The following is a 16,156-nucleotide window of genomic DNA, read 5'->3' on the forward strand; positions in this document are numbered from 1 at the left end:
GATGTATGGCAAAACCAATACAATATTGTAAAGTAATTAACCTCCAATTAAAATAAATAAATTTATTTAAAAAAATATTGAATTGCTGTTGTATACCTGAAACTAATATTGTATGTTACTTATAACTAAATTTAAAAATAAGCATAGCTAAAATAAGTGTCTTGAAACTTAGAAAATCTGACTCCAGAGTCAATGCTCAATATGTGTCCTGGGAATGCTTTCAGTGGTTCTGTGGAGTTAAAACTACTTTTCATATTAACACTAAGACAGCACTTGACTTCTTTACTGTCATTCTCTGGTTAATATGCATTAAAGTTTTTCAGCAACAGATTGGATGCAGAAGTATGGGATTTGCAAAAAACAAATAAACAAAAAAGTAAAATAGCACTACTCTTCTCACTACATTTGTTTTTATTTGGAAAAATAAAGTTTCCTTTTAAAATATTTGTTAACATGGCTTATCATTTTGTTTAAAGGATTAATAAAATTTGTAAAGTGTTAAAAAGATAAAAATAAATGCATAGCCCTAGGCTTGTCTTTAACTATTATGGTATTTGCAAAGAAATTATCAAAAATGTAAAGAATAAAGTCTATCAAGCACAAGCTGGAATCAAGATTGCCGGGAGAAATATCAATAACCTCAGATATGCAGATGACACCATCCTTATGGCAGAAAGTGAAGAGGAGCTAAAAAGCCTCTTGACAAAAGTGAAAGTGGAGAGTGAAAAAGTTGGCTTAAAGCTCAACATTCAGAAAATGGAGATCATGGCATCCGGTCCCATCACTTCATGGCAAATAGATGGGGAAACAGTGGAAGCAGTGCCAGACTTTATTTCTGGGGGCTCCAGAATCACTGCAGAAGGTGACTGCAGCCATGAAATCAAAAGATGCTTACTCCTTGGAAGAAAAGTTATGACCAACCTAGATAGCATATTCAAAAGCAGAGACATTACTTTGCCAACAAAGGTCCATCTAGTCAAGGCTATGGTTTTTCCAGTGGTCATGTATGGATGTGAGAGTTGGACTGTGAAGAAAGCTGAGCACCAAAGAATTGCTGCTTTTGAACTGTGGTGTTGGAGAAGACTCTTGAGAGTCCCGACTGCAAGGACATCCAACCAATCCATTCTGAAGGAGATCAGCCCTGGGATTTCTTTGGAGGGAATGATGCTGAAGCTGAAGCTCCAGTACTTTGGCCACCTGATGCGAAGAGTTGACTGATTGGAAAAGACACTGATGCTGGGAGGGATTGGGGGCAGGAGGAAGAGGGGATGACGAAGGATGAGATGGCTGAATGGCATCACTGACTCGATGGACGTGAGTCTGAGTGAACTCCTGGAGTCGGTGATGGACAGGGAGGCCTGGCGTGCTGCGATTCATGGGGTCGCAAAGGGTCGGACACAACTGAGCCACTGAGCTGAGCTGAACTGAACTGAAAGTCTATCAGCCTATTGATGGGAAGAGTCTGATTTAGTCAATGTTGTGTATACTTTGTATCTTGCAATCATGTGGCAATATTTGTGAATTCCTTATTTGTTGAGGATGAATTACTTTCCAGTGATTTTTTCTTTTATTTTAATGCATAAATTTGCATTATTTTCTATTTAAATAACCATTTATTTGTAGCTATGAATACAGCAAAACTTGCTAACCCAAACCTCTTTGTTAAGTAAAATTATGTTTATTGAGTAAATATTCAAAGAGGTTGTATTTGTCAGAATGTTTATTTCAGGAAATGCAAATACTAAAAGCAATGTGTAGATTAATCTAGCTTCCCTTGTGGCTGCATTTATTATACAGCTCCAACTTTTGATAAATGAGTTTGCTGTCTTTAAGTTCCTTTTAATCGGTTTTCTCCTTAGACACTTAAGATTAAAAATATGCTGGGGTTCTAACATTCAGTTTTAAACACAAATTTAATGCTAATTTTCTTGTAGTTAATATTGCTTGTGAAAATATAATTTTTTCAATAAAAATCTCTCCCAGAGCTTAATATTTAAATTATTTCTCAATTTTTACTAATAAAAAGATATCCTGAGGTGAATATCTTTAAAGAGAAATTTTTTATTCCCTTGACTATCTTTTCTTAATATGATGATTTTTTAAAAAAATTTTATTGGAGTATAGATTTACACTGCTCTGTTAGATTCAAGTATAGAGCAAAATTAATCAGTTATACATATATCCAGTCTTTTTCAGATTCTTTAAATAGGGTTTATAAGTAGAAATTTGATTCAGTGTGTACACACTTATGAATTCACTAAGGAATTATTCTGTTGTTGCTGTTTAGTCGCTAAGTAATGTCCAAATCTTTTGTGACCCTATGAATGGTAGCCTGCCAGACTTCCAGGCAGAAATACTGGAGTGGGTTGCCATTTCCTTCTCCAAGGGATCTTCCTGACCCAAGAATCAAACCAGCATCTCCTGTGTTAACAGGTGAATTCTTTACCACTGAACCACCTGGGAAGCCCTTATGGAATGACTAGTCCTGTTCCAAAGAGAATGTTCATATTGATAATTCCGGTATAAATCTCATTATTTATCTGTAAATTCACCTACAGATAAATGGAAAAGCCAGTCCTGGAAAATAGCCTGTGTAACCCAGACATTGGGGTTACTCTTCCACACAACGGGAAGAGAGCCCTTGGTTATGTTTTTAAGGGATCTTGGGTTCTCTAAATAATAAACTAAGAGAGGTTTCAGCTTCATATCACGGGAAGCATTGCCACCAAAAAACAGAGACAGCTTATCCTTTGCTGCTTTATAGACAGGCATCAACTTCTCTTCCTTGCTAATGTAACTTCAGACCGGCATCCTCTTCCTATATAGTCCTGTTTCTTTCACATTAAAAAAATTATTGGGTAAATGAGTGCTTTCATCAGTAATTTCTCAGTGTTACAGGAAATTCCCAGGCAGCTCCCATATCTGAACTCATTGCCTCACCACTGGCAGTATTTTTTCTTAGATGTTTTTATGCAGTTTACATAATTAATATAATTTCCTTGTAAAATATGGTACCTATGCTTTATGTGTCTTTGAAAATATATTTTTTTAATTCCACAGATCAGTAAACTTTTTTAGCATCTATGTTTATCAGTGATATTGGCCTGTAGTTTTCTTTTTTGGTGGCATCTTTGTCAGGTTTTGATATTAGGGTGATGGTGGCCTCATAGAATGAGTTTGGAAGTTTACCTTCCTCTGAAATTTTCTGGAAGAGTTTGAGTATGATAGGTGTTAGCTCTTCTCTAAATTTTTGGTAGAATTCAGCTGTGAAGCCATCTAGACCTGGGCTTTTGTTTGCTGGAAGGTTTCTGATTACAGTTTCAATTTCTGTGCTTATGATAGGTCTTTTAAGGTTTTCTATTTCTTCCTGGTTCAGTTTTGGGAAGTTGTACTTTTCTAAGAATTTGTCCATTTCTTCCAAGTTGTCCATTTTATTGGCATACAATTGCTGATAGTAGTCTCTTATGATCCTTTGTATTTCTGTGTTGTCTGCTGCAATCTCTCCATTTTAATTTCTAATTTTATTGATTTGATTTTTCTCCCTTTGTTTCTTGATGAATATTTTATCTAATAGCCAAAGCAATATGTAGTCATAAGTTAAATTTGCACACTACTAAATATTCAGATAAATTCTAAATTTTTGATTATTATTAATGTTGAATATACTTTTGCAATAAAATATTTTATTTCATGTTGAGACTATTAATATTTGAGGGCAGTTTATTAATGATATGAACATTTTAACTGTAATTTTAATTTGTTAAAACAGTTCTCAAAAACTTGAAAGGCACATAATCACATAAATAATAAAAATAATATCTCCTACTTCTATCCCCTAGAAACACTAAGATAAAGATACTGTAAAGTAGTTTTCTTTTCTTTTTTTGCATTTACAACATAAGATTTAAAAAGATTTCTTCCCATACTTTATTGCAAATTATGCTAAAAACTTAACTGATTAAGTGTAATGCCTGGAAAAATCTTAAATTAAATGACATTTATCTTAAAACTTCTGAGTGTTTCTCAAATTTCTAATATGAGTGATGCTTTAGTGAATAGTTCTATATGTTACTTCTGGTAGAGGTAAGGGTTGAAATTCCAGGTTCTAAGGTCAAGGTGTATATATAGCCACCATTAATAGTTTTATTGTAAAACTTCTGGTTTCAAAAGCAAAATATCAGTTCAGTTCAGTTCAGTTCACTCACTCAGTCACGTCCAACTCTTTGCAACCCCATGAATCGCAGCACGCCAAGCCTCCCTGTCCATTACCAACTCCGGGAGGTCACTCAGAGTCACGTTCATCGAGTCAGTGATGCCATCCAGCCATCTCATCCTCTGTCATCCCCTTCTCCTGCCCCCAATCCTTCCCAGCATCAGAGTATTTTCCAATGAGTCAACTCTTCGCATGAGGTGGCCAAACTACTGGAGTTTCAGCTTTAGCATCATTCCTTCCAAAGAACACCCAGGGCTGATCTCCTTCAGAACGGACTGGTTGGATCTCCTTGCAGTCCAAGGGACTCTCAAGAGTCTTCTCCAACATCACAGTTCAAAAGCAGCAATTCTTCAGCCTTCAGCTTTCTTCACAGTCCAACTTTCACATCCATACATGACCACTGGAAAAACCATAGCCTTGACTAGATGGACCTTTGTTGGCAAAATAATGTCTCTGCTTTTGAATATGCTATCTAGGTTGGTCATAACTTTTCTTCCAAGGAGTAGGTGTCTTTTAATTTCATGGCTGCAGTCACCATCTGCAGTGATTTTGGCATCCAAAAAAAATAAAGTCTGATACTATTTCTACTGTTTCCCCATCTATTTCCCATGAAGTGATGGGACCAGATGCCATGATCTTCATTTTCTGAATGTTGAGCTTTAAGCAAACTTTTTCACTCTCCACTTTCACTTTCATCAAGAGGCTTTTTAGTTCTTCTTCCCTTTCTGCCATAAGGGTGGTGTCATCTGCATATCTGAGGTTACTGATATTTCTCCCATCCATCTTGATTCCAGCTTGTATTTCTTCCAGTCCAGAGTTTCTCATGATATACTCTGCATGTAAATTAAATAAGCAGGATGACAATATACAGCCTTGATGTGTTCCTTTTCCTATTTGGAACCAGTCAGTTGTTCCATGTCCTGTTCTAACTGTTGCTTCCTGACCTGCATACAGATTTCTCAAGAGACAGGTCAGGTGGTCTGGTATTCCCATCTCTTTCAGAATTTTCCACAGTTTATTGTGATCCACACAGTCAAAGGCTTTGGCATAGTCAATAAAACAGAAATAGATGCTTTTTCTGGAACTCTCTTGCTTTTTCCATGATCCAGCAGATGTTGGCAATTTGATCTCTGGTTCCTCTGCCTTTTCTAAAACCATCTTGAACATCTGGAAGTTCAAGGTTGATGTATTGCTGAAGCCCGGCTTGGAGAATTTTGAGCATTACTTTACTAGCATGTGAGATGAGTGCAATTGTGTGGTAGTTTGAGCATTCTTTAGCATTGCTGTTCTTTGAGATTAGAATGAAAACTGACCTTTTCCAGTTCTGTGGCCCCTGCTGAGTTTTCCAAATTTGCTGGCATATTGAGTGCAGCACTTTCACAGCATCATCTTTCAGCATTTGAAACAGCTCAACTGGAATTCCATCACCCCCAGTAGCTTTGTTCGTAGTGATGCTTTCTAAGGCCCACTTGATTTCACATTCCAGGATGTCTGACTCTAGATGAGTGATCACACCATCGTGATTATCTGGGTCATGAAGATCTTTTTTGTACAGTTCTTCTGTGTATTCTTGTCACCTCTTCTTAATATCTTCTGCTTCTGTTAGGTCCATACCATTTCTGTCCTTTATCGAGCCCATCTTTGCATGAAATGTTCCTTTGGTATCTCTAATTTTCTTGAAGAGATCTCTAGTCTTTCCGATTCTGTTCTTTTCCTCTATTTCTTTCCATTGTTCACTGAGGAAGGCTTTCTTATCTCTTCTTGCTATTCTCTGGAACTCTGCATTCAGATGCTTATATCTTTCCTTTTCTCCTTTGCTTTTCACTTCTCTTCTTTTCACAGCCATTTTCAAGGCCTCCCCAGACAGCCATTTTGCTTTTTTGCATTTCTTTTCCATGGAGATGGTCTTAATCCCTGTCTCCTGTACAACGTCACGAACCTCATTCCATAGTTCATCAGGCACTCTGTCTATCAGATCTAATCCCTTAAATCTATTTCTCATTTCCACTGTATAATCATAAGGGGTTTTATTTAGGTCATACCTGAATGGTGTAGTGGTTTTCCCTACTTTCTTCAATTTAAGTCTGAATTTGGCAATAAGGAGCTCATGATCTGAGCCACAGTCAGCTCCGGGTCTTGTTTTGCTGACTGCAATAGAGATTCTCCATCTTTGGCTGCAAAGAACATAATCAATCTGATTTCGGTGTTGACCATCTGGTGATGTCCATGTGTAGAGTCTTCCCTTGTGTTGTTGGAAGAGGCTGTTTGCTATGACCAGTGCATTCTCTTGGCAAAACTCTATTAGCCTTTGCCCTGCTTCTATCCATATTCCAAGCCCAAATTTGCCTGTGACTCCAGGTGTTTCTTGACGGCTTACTTTTGCCTTCCAGTCCCCTATAATGAAAAGGACATCTATTTTGGGTGTTAGTTCTAAAAGGTCTTGTAGGTCTTCATAGAACCATTCAACTTCAGCTTCTTCAGCATTACTGGTTGGGGCATAGACTTGGATTACTGTGATATTGAATGGTTTGCCTTGGAGACGAACAGAGATCATTCTGTCGTTTTTAAGATTGCATCCAAGTACTGTATTTCAGACTCTTTTGTTGACCGTGATCACAGTCCACAGTAGTAGATATAATGGTCATCTGAGTTAAATTCACCCACTCAGTCCATTTTAGTTCACTGATTCCTAGAATGTCAACGTCCACTCTTGCCATCTCCTGTTTGACCACTTCCAATTTGCCTTTATTCATGGACCTAACATTCCAAGGTCCTATTCAATATTGCTCTTTACAGTATCGGACCTTGCTTCTATCACCAGTCCCGTCCACAACTGGGTATTGGTTTTGTTTTGGCTCCATCCCTTCTTTCTTTCTGGAGTTATTTCTCCACTGATCTGTAGCATATTGGGCACCTACCGACCTGGGGAGTTCCTCTTTCAGTATCCTATCATTTTGCCTTTTCATACTGTTCATGGGGTTCTCAAGGCAAGAATACTGAAGTGGTTTGCCATTTCCTTCTCCAGTGGACCACATTGTGTCAGACCTCTCCAGCATGACCTGCCCATCTTGGGTGGCCCCACACAGCATGGTTTAGTTTCATTGAGTTAGACAAGGCTGTGGTCCTAGTGTGATTAGATTGACTAGTTTTCTGTGATTATGGTTTCAGTGTCTGCCCTAGGAAGCCCTCGTGCAACACCTACCTTCTTACTTGGGTTTCTCTTACCTTGGATGGGGAGTATCTCTACACGGCTGCTCCAGCAAAGTGCAGCTGCTGCTCCTTACCTTGGACGAGGGGTGTCTCTTCACCGCCACCCCTCCTGACCTTGAACGTGGAGTAGCTCCTCTATTCCCTCCTGTGCCTGCTCAGCCACCACTCCTTGGACATGGGGTTGCTCCTCTCAGCTGCCACCCCTGGCCTCAGCCTTCAGGTAGCTCCTCTCAGCCGCGTTTGTGCAGCATTGCAGCCAAAGATCACAAGGGAACAAGAGATGATTTTGAACACTGTCCTTGAAACTGACCAGATCACAATGTGTGTTTGAACCAAACACATTATTTTTAACCTATGAAACTGATAACCCCACTTTAATAATACCAAGCTATTTTCTCTTATGCAATTTTAGTATCAGAGACATTTTAAATCAGTTCTGGGTCAAGTTCTGACTAGACCCAGGTTTGATCCCTGGGTTGAGAAGATCCCCTGGAGAAGGAAATGGCAATCCACTCCAGTATTCTTGCTTGGAGAATCCCATGGACGGAGAAGCCTAGTAGGTTACAGTCCACGGGGTTGCAAAGAGTCGGACACGACTGAGCGACTTCACCTTCACCTTCACCTTTTCTTAAATTTAATTTGTTTTTATAAGGAGAGAGAGAATGTTCTAAATAAATATATAGGAAAATATATAAACTGGAAAATATAATTTTAAACTTTCAAAATGTACAATATTTTTATGAAAAAGTAGATATGTTTGTTTTTTGATAGCTCCAACACCTAAATGGTTTGTGCTCAGTCACTGAGTCATGTCCAACTCTTTGCAACCCCATGGACTGTAGCCCAACATGCTCCTCTGTCCATGGAATTCCTTCCCCAGGCAAGAACACTGGAATTGGTTGCCATTTTCTACTTCAAGGGATGTTCAAGTCTCTTGTGTCTCCTACATTGGCAGGCAGATTCTTTACCAGTGCACCACCTGGGAATTCCCATCTGTACCATGAGTGAAAAGTTACAATATAACTTGCAAAACCTAATGGAAAAACAGAAATCAAGATAGTGGATTCTGAGAAAGTCTTTAAGAAAGTAAAATTTCAGAGTAGAACTGATGCCAAGTGCAGATAATATGAATAAATAAGAAAGCTGAAACTTCCTCCTGACTTTCCCCAGGACAGTTTAGTTTTTACACTTGCTCAACACTGCAGCAGACCTAAGAAGACACATTTGCCTCAATTCTCTAAAGTGAAAAAACCAATGACGTAACTCTCCCCCGACCATTTGGATTTATACCTGATGCTCAGGCCAGGTTCATTCAGCTGATGTGGCTTACATTCACTCTCTGATGGAGAAGAGAAGAATGTGGAACAAAAGGTAAGTGCTCAAACTGTTGTGTCTTTTTCCTGAAAAGTGGCATGTTAACATATATCTCCAGAACTTTATAGAACTGCAAGGAAAAAAGGAGCAAAGATGTGTGATTCCTGTTGCTATCTCTTATGTAATTCTAATTTTAGATTTCCTGAAATCCAAGATTTTTTTGACCTAGGTACATTACATTATGTTTTGCTTCACATGTGTCTCAGTTACTGTGTAATTTTTTTCTCTGCAAGTTTCTCTAAACTGTGTAGAAAATCTGAGACTGACCAGACCTCAATCAGTCATGAAGCTCCTGACTTTTTCATAATCTAGAATTGGATTATCTTGTTAACTTAAATAATTTTAGGACTATAGCAATTAAAATGGACTACAGCAATTAAAATGGAAAATTGTCAATCAAGGCTGATAAATTATAGAAAGGAGAATTTTACTACTTTTCTGAGTAAACAAAGTAATAGAGGGATCATTATGCTATGTTAAAGGGATGTAGCTTTATGTTTAGTTTAACCCAGTTGTTCCATATACACATTTATTTTCATTCATTCATTTACTGGGCATGAAATATCTAATGTCTTGATTACCTGGGGGAATAAATGGAGTCAGCCAAAGGAGAAATAAATGTTTAAGATTTTTTCAACTAAATATTTGCCATGCAGGACATCAGTAGCTTCTGTTTTTGTAGTTTCTTGCAAAAATCATTTCTCTGCATAAACTTAATACAATAAGTGATTTAGACTTTGCTTTGAGGTTAAGAGGGGGATCAATCAGCATATAGTTGACCTCCTGCTCCACCAGGGTCTGTACCTTGAATGTTTCCTCCTCTGTACAAGGTCTGGAACCAAGCACCCTCCTTCTGCATGCTAGGTCGGCACCTCTCCTGCCCTGCATCATGTCCATATCCTGAGTGCCTTTCTGCCCTGTACGAGGTCTGCTCCCTCCCTGCCCCACTTTCCCTGTACAATGTCCGCACCCTGGGTACGCTCCTTTCCTATGAACCCCTTCTGCACTCCTTTTCTGTATGTTATTAGTACGCAAGTGATCTCCTCCCCTGTAAAGGTCTGCATTAGTCCTACCCTTCTGCCCCACACCAGGTCAGTAACCTGAGCTGCTCTACCCAGGCAGGCTGGGCATTTTCTGCTCCAATGCCCCTGATGGTCATCTTTATGGAGCTTTATTGTTTAAGGAAAAACACAATAAACTGAAGTGCTTAGCAAGGAAAGGGTAGAAAATAGTTCACATTTCAAGTTTCAACAAACTTCAGTTATGTTAACACAATTAACAATATTAATATTAACATTATCTGCAGCTTTGACTTCTATCACTGAGCACTGGAGGAGCTAATAGGTCCAAAAGTGGAGTAGGAGCTTTACTGAATAGTTTCATCAACATTTGCATTGTTGCAGACTCATTGTGTTTTTACTAATCTAGATTTCTGATCATCCCATGAGATGATCCTTTTATATCTTCAGTTTGGGGTAAAAAACAAATAATGCTGAGTGTAAACAACTTGTCTGTTTATAGAGTTTTCAGCTTTCCAGACGTATTTCATATTCCTCTCTAGATTTGTGGCCAAAATGCAACCTGGCTTTGAACTTTTGATTCTACATCAATGCAACTTCATTTTTTAAAAAATAGCTCAAAGTAGTTTTCTTATTGGAAAACTGTTAAGAAAACCATATATGTTTGAAGTATGTAAAACCAATGAATCTTATTTCTTCCTCAGGTGAGAACTGTAACCAAAACCATGTACTCACGGAGTCAAAATTCACAGAATCAAACTTCAAATGATTTCATCCTTGTGGGGCTCTTTGGTGAAACCAAACACGCCCTCCTCCTCTACACTGCGACCTTCATCTTCTTCCTGATGGCCCTAGCTGGGAACGCCCTCCTCATCATCCTCGTCCACCTGGAGCCCCGCCTGCATACCCCCATGTACTTCTTCATCAGCCAGCTCTCCCTCATGGACCTCATGTACATATCTGTGACTGTGCCCAAGATGCTCCTGGGCCAGGTGACAGGAGATCACACAATCTCTCCCTCAGGTTGTGGGATCCAGATATTCTTCTATCTAAGCCTCGCTGGCGCTGAGTTTCTCCTCCTGTCTGCCATGGCCTACGACCGATATGCTGCCATCTGCAGACCTCTCCATTATCCCCTGCTGATGAACCAGAGGGTCTGTGTATGCCTGGTGTCTGGATGCTGGTTCGCAGGGATGGTGGATGGTTTTGTGGTCACCCCCATAGCCATGAACTTCCCCTTTTGTCATTCCAGAAAAATCTTGAGTTTTTTCTGTGAGGCTCCTGCTCTGCTGAAGTTGTCCTGCTCCGACATCTCCCTCTACAAGATGGTCATGTACCTGTGCTGTGTTCTCATGGTCCTCATCCCCATTGTGGTCATCTCAAGCTCATATGCCCTCATCCTGCACCTTATCCACAGAATGAGTTCATCAGAGAGCCGCAGGAAAGCCTTTGCCACCTGCTCCTCCCACATGATTGTAGTGCTGCTCTTCTTTGGTGCCACCATCTACACCTACATGCTTCCAGATTCCTACCACACAGCTGAGCAGGACATGATGGTGTCAGCCTTTTATACCATCATCACCCCTGTGCTGAACCCCCTCATTTACAGCCTCCGGAATAAGGATGTCACAGGGGCTCTGAGGAGCAGATTGCAATCAGGGCTGAGCCTAGGAAAAGTCGTAAAGAGGAAAGCCTGAGGATGACCATATATTTTTCCCCTATTGTATTATCCCCCACCAATTTCTCTTCTTCTTTGTCCCCTGCTTCCAGGGCCTCCAACACTGAGTCCAGTTATAACTTCCTTCTTTCTTATGCATGCGGCATTTCTCCTCCATCCTGTTTACTCATCATAATTTATCTCATTATATTTAATGTCCTTATACTCCTTTTATCTGTGAAGCAATAATTGACATAAAGAAAACTCACATAGTGCCTTTGATCTAATCTCCCATCCCAAGTTAATTCATCTTTTTAATATGAGACTGGGTGTGAAATCCTTAATCCTAATTGTGGCTCACTGAGAAGAATCCAGATCCCAGTATAATATGGGAGATCTTTTAGTTTTTCTTGCCCTGTAATATCCCTCAGCTCATAATTCACATGTGGCAACCTCAGGGTTCCAATGAGTGCTATTATACCTTAGTAAGAACGGTGTACATATTTTTAAAAAATATTGAATATGAGACTCATAGTATAAATACAAATTTACTATTTGGCTATAAGACTAAGGCCACATAGACCAAATATCAATCTACATTAGAGTTTCAATGAGTTAATACATTCATCTAACTTCACAGGCTATAAGGGTATGTAAAAATAATTAAAAGTAATTTCATACTTAGTTTCTTTACTCTTTATCATAGGAAGTGAGCTGACATATGTAAACTAAATGTAAGATCCTTGAAGGAGGATAGAAGTTTAGGAAATCTTAATCTTCTTAGTAGTTTCCTTCTGAAACAAAAAGAATTAACAAAATTTTGAGGATATTCACCTGTTATTACTTTTCACTCAGTCGTGTCTGACTCTTTGCAACCCCATGGACTGTAGCCTACCAGGCTCCTCCCTCCATGGGATTCTCCAGGCAACAGTTCTGGGGTGGGTTGCCATTTTCCTTCTCCAGGGGATCTTCCCAACCCAGGGATCGAACCCATGTCTCCCGCATTCCAGGCAGACACTTTAACCTCTGAGCCACCAGGGAAGCCCCATTTATTGCATATCATACTACAAATAGAATGTCTGTAAGTTTAGTAGGTGGTTCAGTGGTAAAGAATCTGCCTGCTAATGCAGAAGTCACAGGAGATGCGGGTTTGTTTTCTGGATTGGGTGGATCCCTTGGAGGAGGAAATGGAAACCCACTCCAGTATTCTTGCCAGGATAATCTCATAGACAGTAGTCTGTCCAAGGGATCACCAAGAGTTTGACACACCTGAGCATGCATGGCCTAAGTAACTTATTAGTAGTATCATGATAAAAATAATTCATATGTCTAGTTTTACCCAATGTGAGAAATTAGAAATAATACATTTAATCTGATCAATGTGCAAGGGGTTTTGGACTCCAAATTTTAGTGTCTAATACCATTTGAAACAGAACCCTGATCTTGCTATCAAGGGATAGATATCTGATATTCACATGCCTAATACCTTACAACAGACAGATAACTGAATAATTTTAATTCTCATTTATGATTATTCTTGCAATGCATGAAATTTGTCTGAAATTTAAGATAACTCCACCTAGTAGAAAAAATCAGTACCTGAAAAGTAAAGATATGTTTTTGTAAAGGTCAATAACATTTTGTTTTAGAAATCAGTGTGATTAGAGAAATAAGAGAAGCAAAATGTCCCAAGTGGACACAATCAAAAGGCAAATCAAACAGTGTTACCTATCATTATCTGCTGGTATCATTAGATAAGTCTTATGTATTATCTTTATGTAGATTTTATTTGTTCTTAATGTATGGATGGATTACCTGTCTGTCATTCAGGAACACCAAAAAAAAGAAAAACTAAAACTTGGGTTTAAATTCATCCATAAATTGAGGGACTGCTGTGAGTAGGTGTAATAAAATAAAAGAGATTAATCTTCAGTTTGGTTCTGTATATGTCTTTTTAATTCTCAAGATCTGTGTGGCATTTTTGAAGTTGCCCAAGCCATTCCAGGGCCTGGAGAATCCCAGGGACAGAGGAGCTTAGTGGGCTGCTGTCTACGGGGTCGCACAGAGTCGGACACGACTGAAGTGACTTAGCAGCAAGCCATTCCAGAGTGGCCTTATATCACTTTACAGATGGGGAACGCAAAGCTTTTAAGCAAAGTTCCTTGAAGAGCAAGTAGAATAATACGCACAGACAGCCCTAAAACCTGGTCCAAAAATGTGAGCTCTCTTTTATCTCAGTAGATCTTAGATTTGCTTTTCAGCAGTTCTGTTGAGCTGATTATCCCACTACTACATTGATTTCTCTTCACTAAGATAGAACTTGCAAGTTAATCATCATCATGGAACTTTGGATGTTAAGTGAATTTAACTCACTTGCCTAATTCAGGTCCTCTCAAATAGATAAGCAGTCCTCAACCCTTCTGGCACCAGCGATCAGTTTCATGGAAGACAGTTTTTTCACGGATGGGGGGAGGTGGAGGTATGCTTTGTCTGTCTCATACCTCCTGTTTTCTGTGCTGCCAGCTTCCTAACTGGACCCAGACAGATACTGGTCTATGGTCTGGGCCTTCAGGACCCATGGGCTTGATAAATGTTGCCCCCTCTTTATGTATGACAGGATGAAGTTGGCTTTGCCCATGACACTGCCTCTATGTGTCTGCCCCACTTCTTCATGGACAGGAGGGAGCCGGTGTAGATTCTGTCACATGAGAGGAGCTTGTCAGCTGTCTGTTGAATTAAAGAACAGCTTTTCTGGTCTTTGTCATCTTTCAGTGGACAGTTCCACGTAAATATTTGATTAGGCTGTAAGACCATATTATATAAAATTTAATCTGTTTTCTCACAAATCTACATTTATCCAATATTCTTTGATGTAAATGTCATGCTGCCAGTCAATTTTTTTTAATTACTTATTTGTTTTTATTTATTTATTTACTGGTTGTGCTGAGTGTTCATTGCTGCTTGAGATCTTTCTCTCGTTGCATCAAGAAGGGGCTACTCTCTTGTTGTGGTGCAAGGGCTTCCCATTGCAATGGCTTCTCTTGTGAAGCATGGGCTCTAGGGTGCATGGGCTTCAGTAGTTGCAGTATTAGGCTTTAGAGCTGTGGTTCAGTAGTTGTGGCCCATGGCTTTAGCTTCCCCGAGACATGTGGGATCTTCTTGGAGCAGGGATCAAACCTGCATCCCCTGCAGTGGAAGGTGGATTTTTAACCACTGGACCACCAAGCAAGTCCCTCTTGAAACAGCAAATCTCCCTAGACTCTTGGATTATTCAATCATTGATTAAACTTTTATGAATTACTTGCTATGTTATAGATGCACTGCAGTTTATGAGAGACACAGCATTGGCCAGAACATGCCCTTATCTCAAGGAGTTTATTTGCTACTGGAGGAGAGAGCTGTGCAGACATGAGTTCCCAGTCATAAGAACTATGAGATGACTCCACCCAGAGAACCCTGCAGCATCTAGATGCAAACCCCAGATTTGAGCAGTGATCCTAAACTGAAGATTGTATATATGTAAAGAGACAAAAGAACATTTCAAAGAGAGGACCAGCACTTGAACATACATGAGTATAAAAGTCAGTGGCGATATCAGGAAGCTGTCAACACCAAGTTAAGTATGCCTTACACTGGAATGAATAGGGAGACTATAAGAATATATATTTTATATATTAAATGAAATTAATTTAAAATATTAAATTAAACTAAATATACTAAAATAAATAAAATATATTTATATATTAGATACAAAATATATTTTAAAATACCTTGCCATCAAAAATTGATGACATGATATTTTAAATAATATAAAATGATAACATACAATAAATTTTATTAAATAATATAATATATATGTATAATATGTTGTTGTTGTTCAGTCACTCAGTAGTGTCTGACTCTGTGACCCCATGGACTGCAGCACGCCAAGCTTCCCTGTCCCTCAACATCTCCCAAAGGTTGCCCAAGTTCATGTCCATTGCATCAGTGTTGCCATCCTCTGATGCCCTCTTCTCCTTCTGCCCTCAATCTTTCCCAGCATCAGGGACTTTTCCAATGAGTTGGCCTTTCACATCAGATAACCAAAATACTGGAGCTTCAACTTCAACATCAGTCTGCCCAACAAGTATTTGGGGTTGATTTCCCTTAAGATTGACTAGTTTGATCTCCTTGCTCTTCAAGGGACTTCCAGGAGTCTTCTCCAGCACCAGAACTTCAAGGTATCAATTCTTTGATGTCTGCCTTCTTTACGGTCCAGCTCTCACAACTGTACATGACCACTGGAAATACAATAGCCTTGACTATATGGACCTTTGTTGGCAAAGTAACGTCTCTGCTTTTCAACACACTGTCTAGGTTTGTCATAGCTTTCCTCCCAAGAAGCAATCATCTTCTGATTTCATGGGCATAAACATGTACACACATATATATGCATATACATATTATATTATATGTGTATATTAGATAATATACAATGAATTATATATAATTCAATATAAAATTAAATTTATACTAAATATATTAATAAATAAATATTTATTTTACAATATTTCCTCCAGAATTAGAGTGATTGTAAACTAGAGAAGGGCAAGGATAGACACAAACATACTTATTAATAAGAGAAAGTGGCTGCACATTCTCAAGGGAAAGGTATGGAAATATCATATCTCATAACCAACAATT

At 38.9% G+C, this 16,156-nt stretch overlaps 1 protein-coding gene across 1 annotated transcript; it reads left to right on the forward strand.

Annotated features, from left to right (window-relative positions):
* Positions 1–10,541: 10,541 nt before the first annotated feature.
* LOC138085791 (olfactory receptor 2T3-like) lies at positions 10,542–11,513 on the forward strand. The gene has a single exon (XM_068980334.1). It carries the CDS (start codon positions 10,542–10,544, stop codon positions 11,511–11,513), a length of 972 nt encoding a protein of 323 aa, XP_068836435.1.
* Positions 11,514–16,156: the final 4,643 nt, after the last annotated feature.

The sequence above is a fragment of the Capricornis sumatraensis genome, chromosome 9 (genome assembly GCF_032405125.1).
Source record: "Capricornis sumatraensis isolate serow.1 chromosome 9, serow.2, whole genome shotgun sequence".
In the NCBI taxonomy this organism is placed as follows: Eukaryota; Metazoa; Chordata; class Mammalia; order Artiodactyla; family Bovidae; genus Capricornis; species Capricornis sumatraensis.

Bases quoted from the DNA above. Each gene is read 5' to 3' on its own strand.
- LOC138085791 (XM_068980334.1), top strand. From the start codon at position 10,542: ATGTACTCACGGAGTCAAAATTCACAGAATCAAACTTCAAATGATTTC.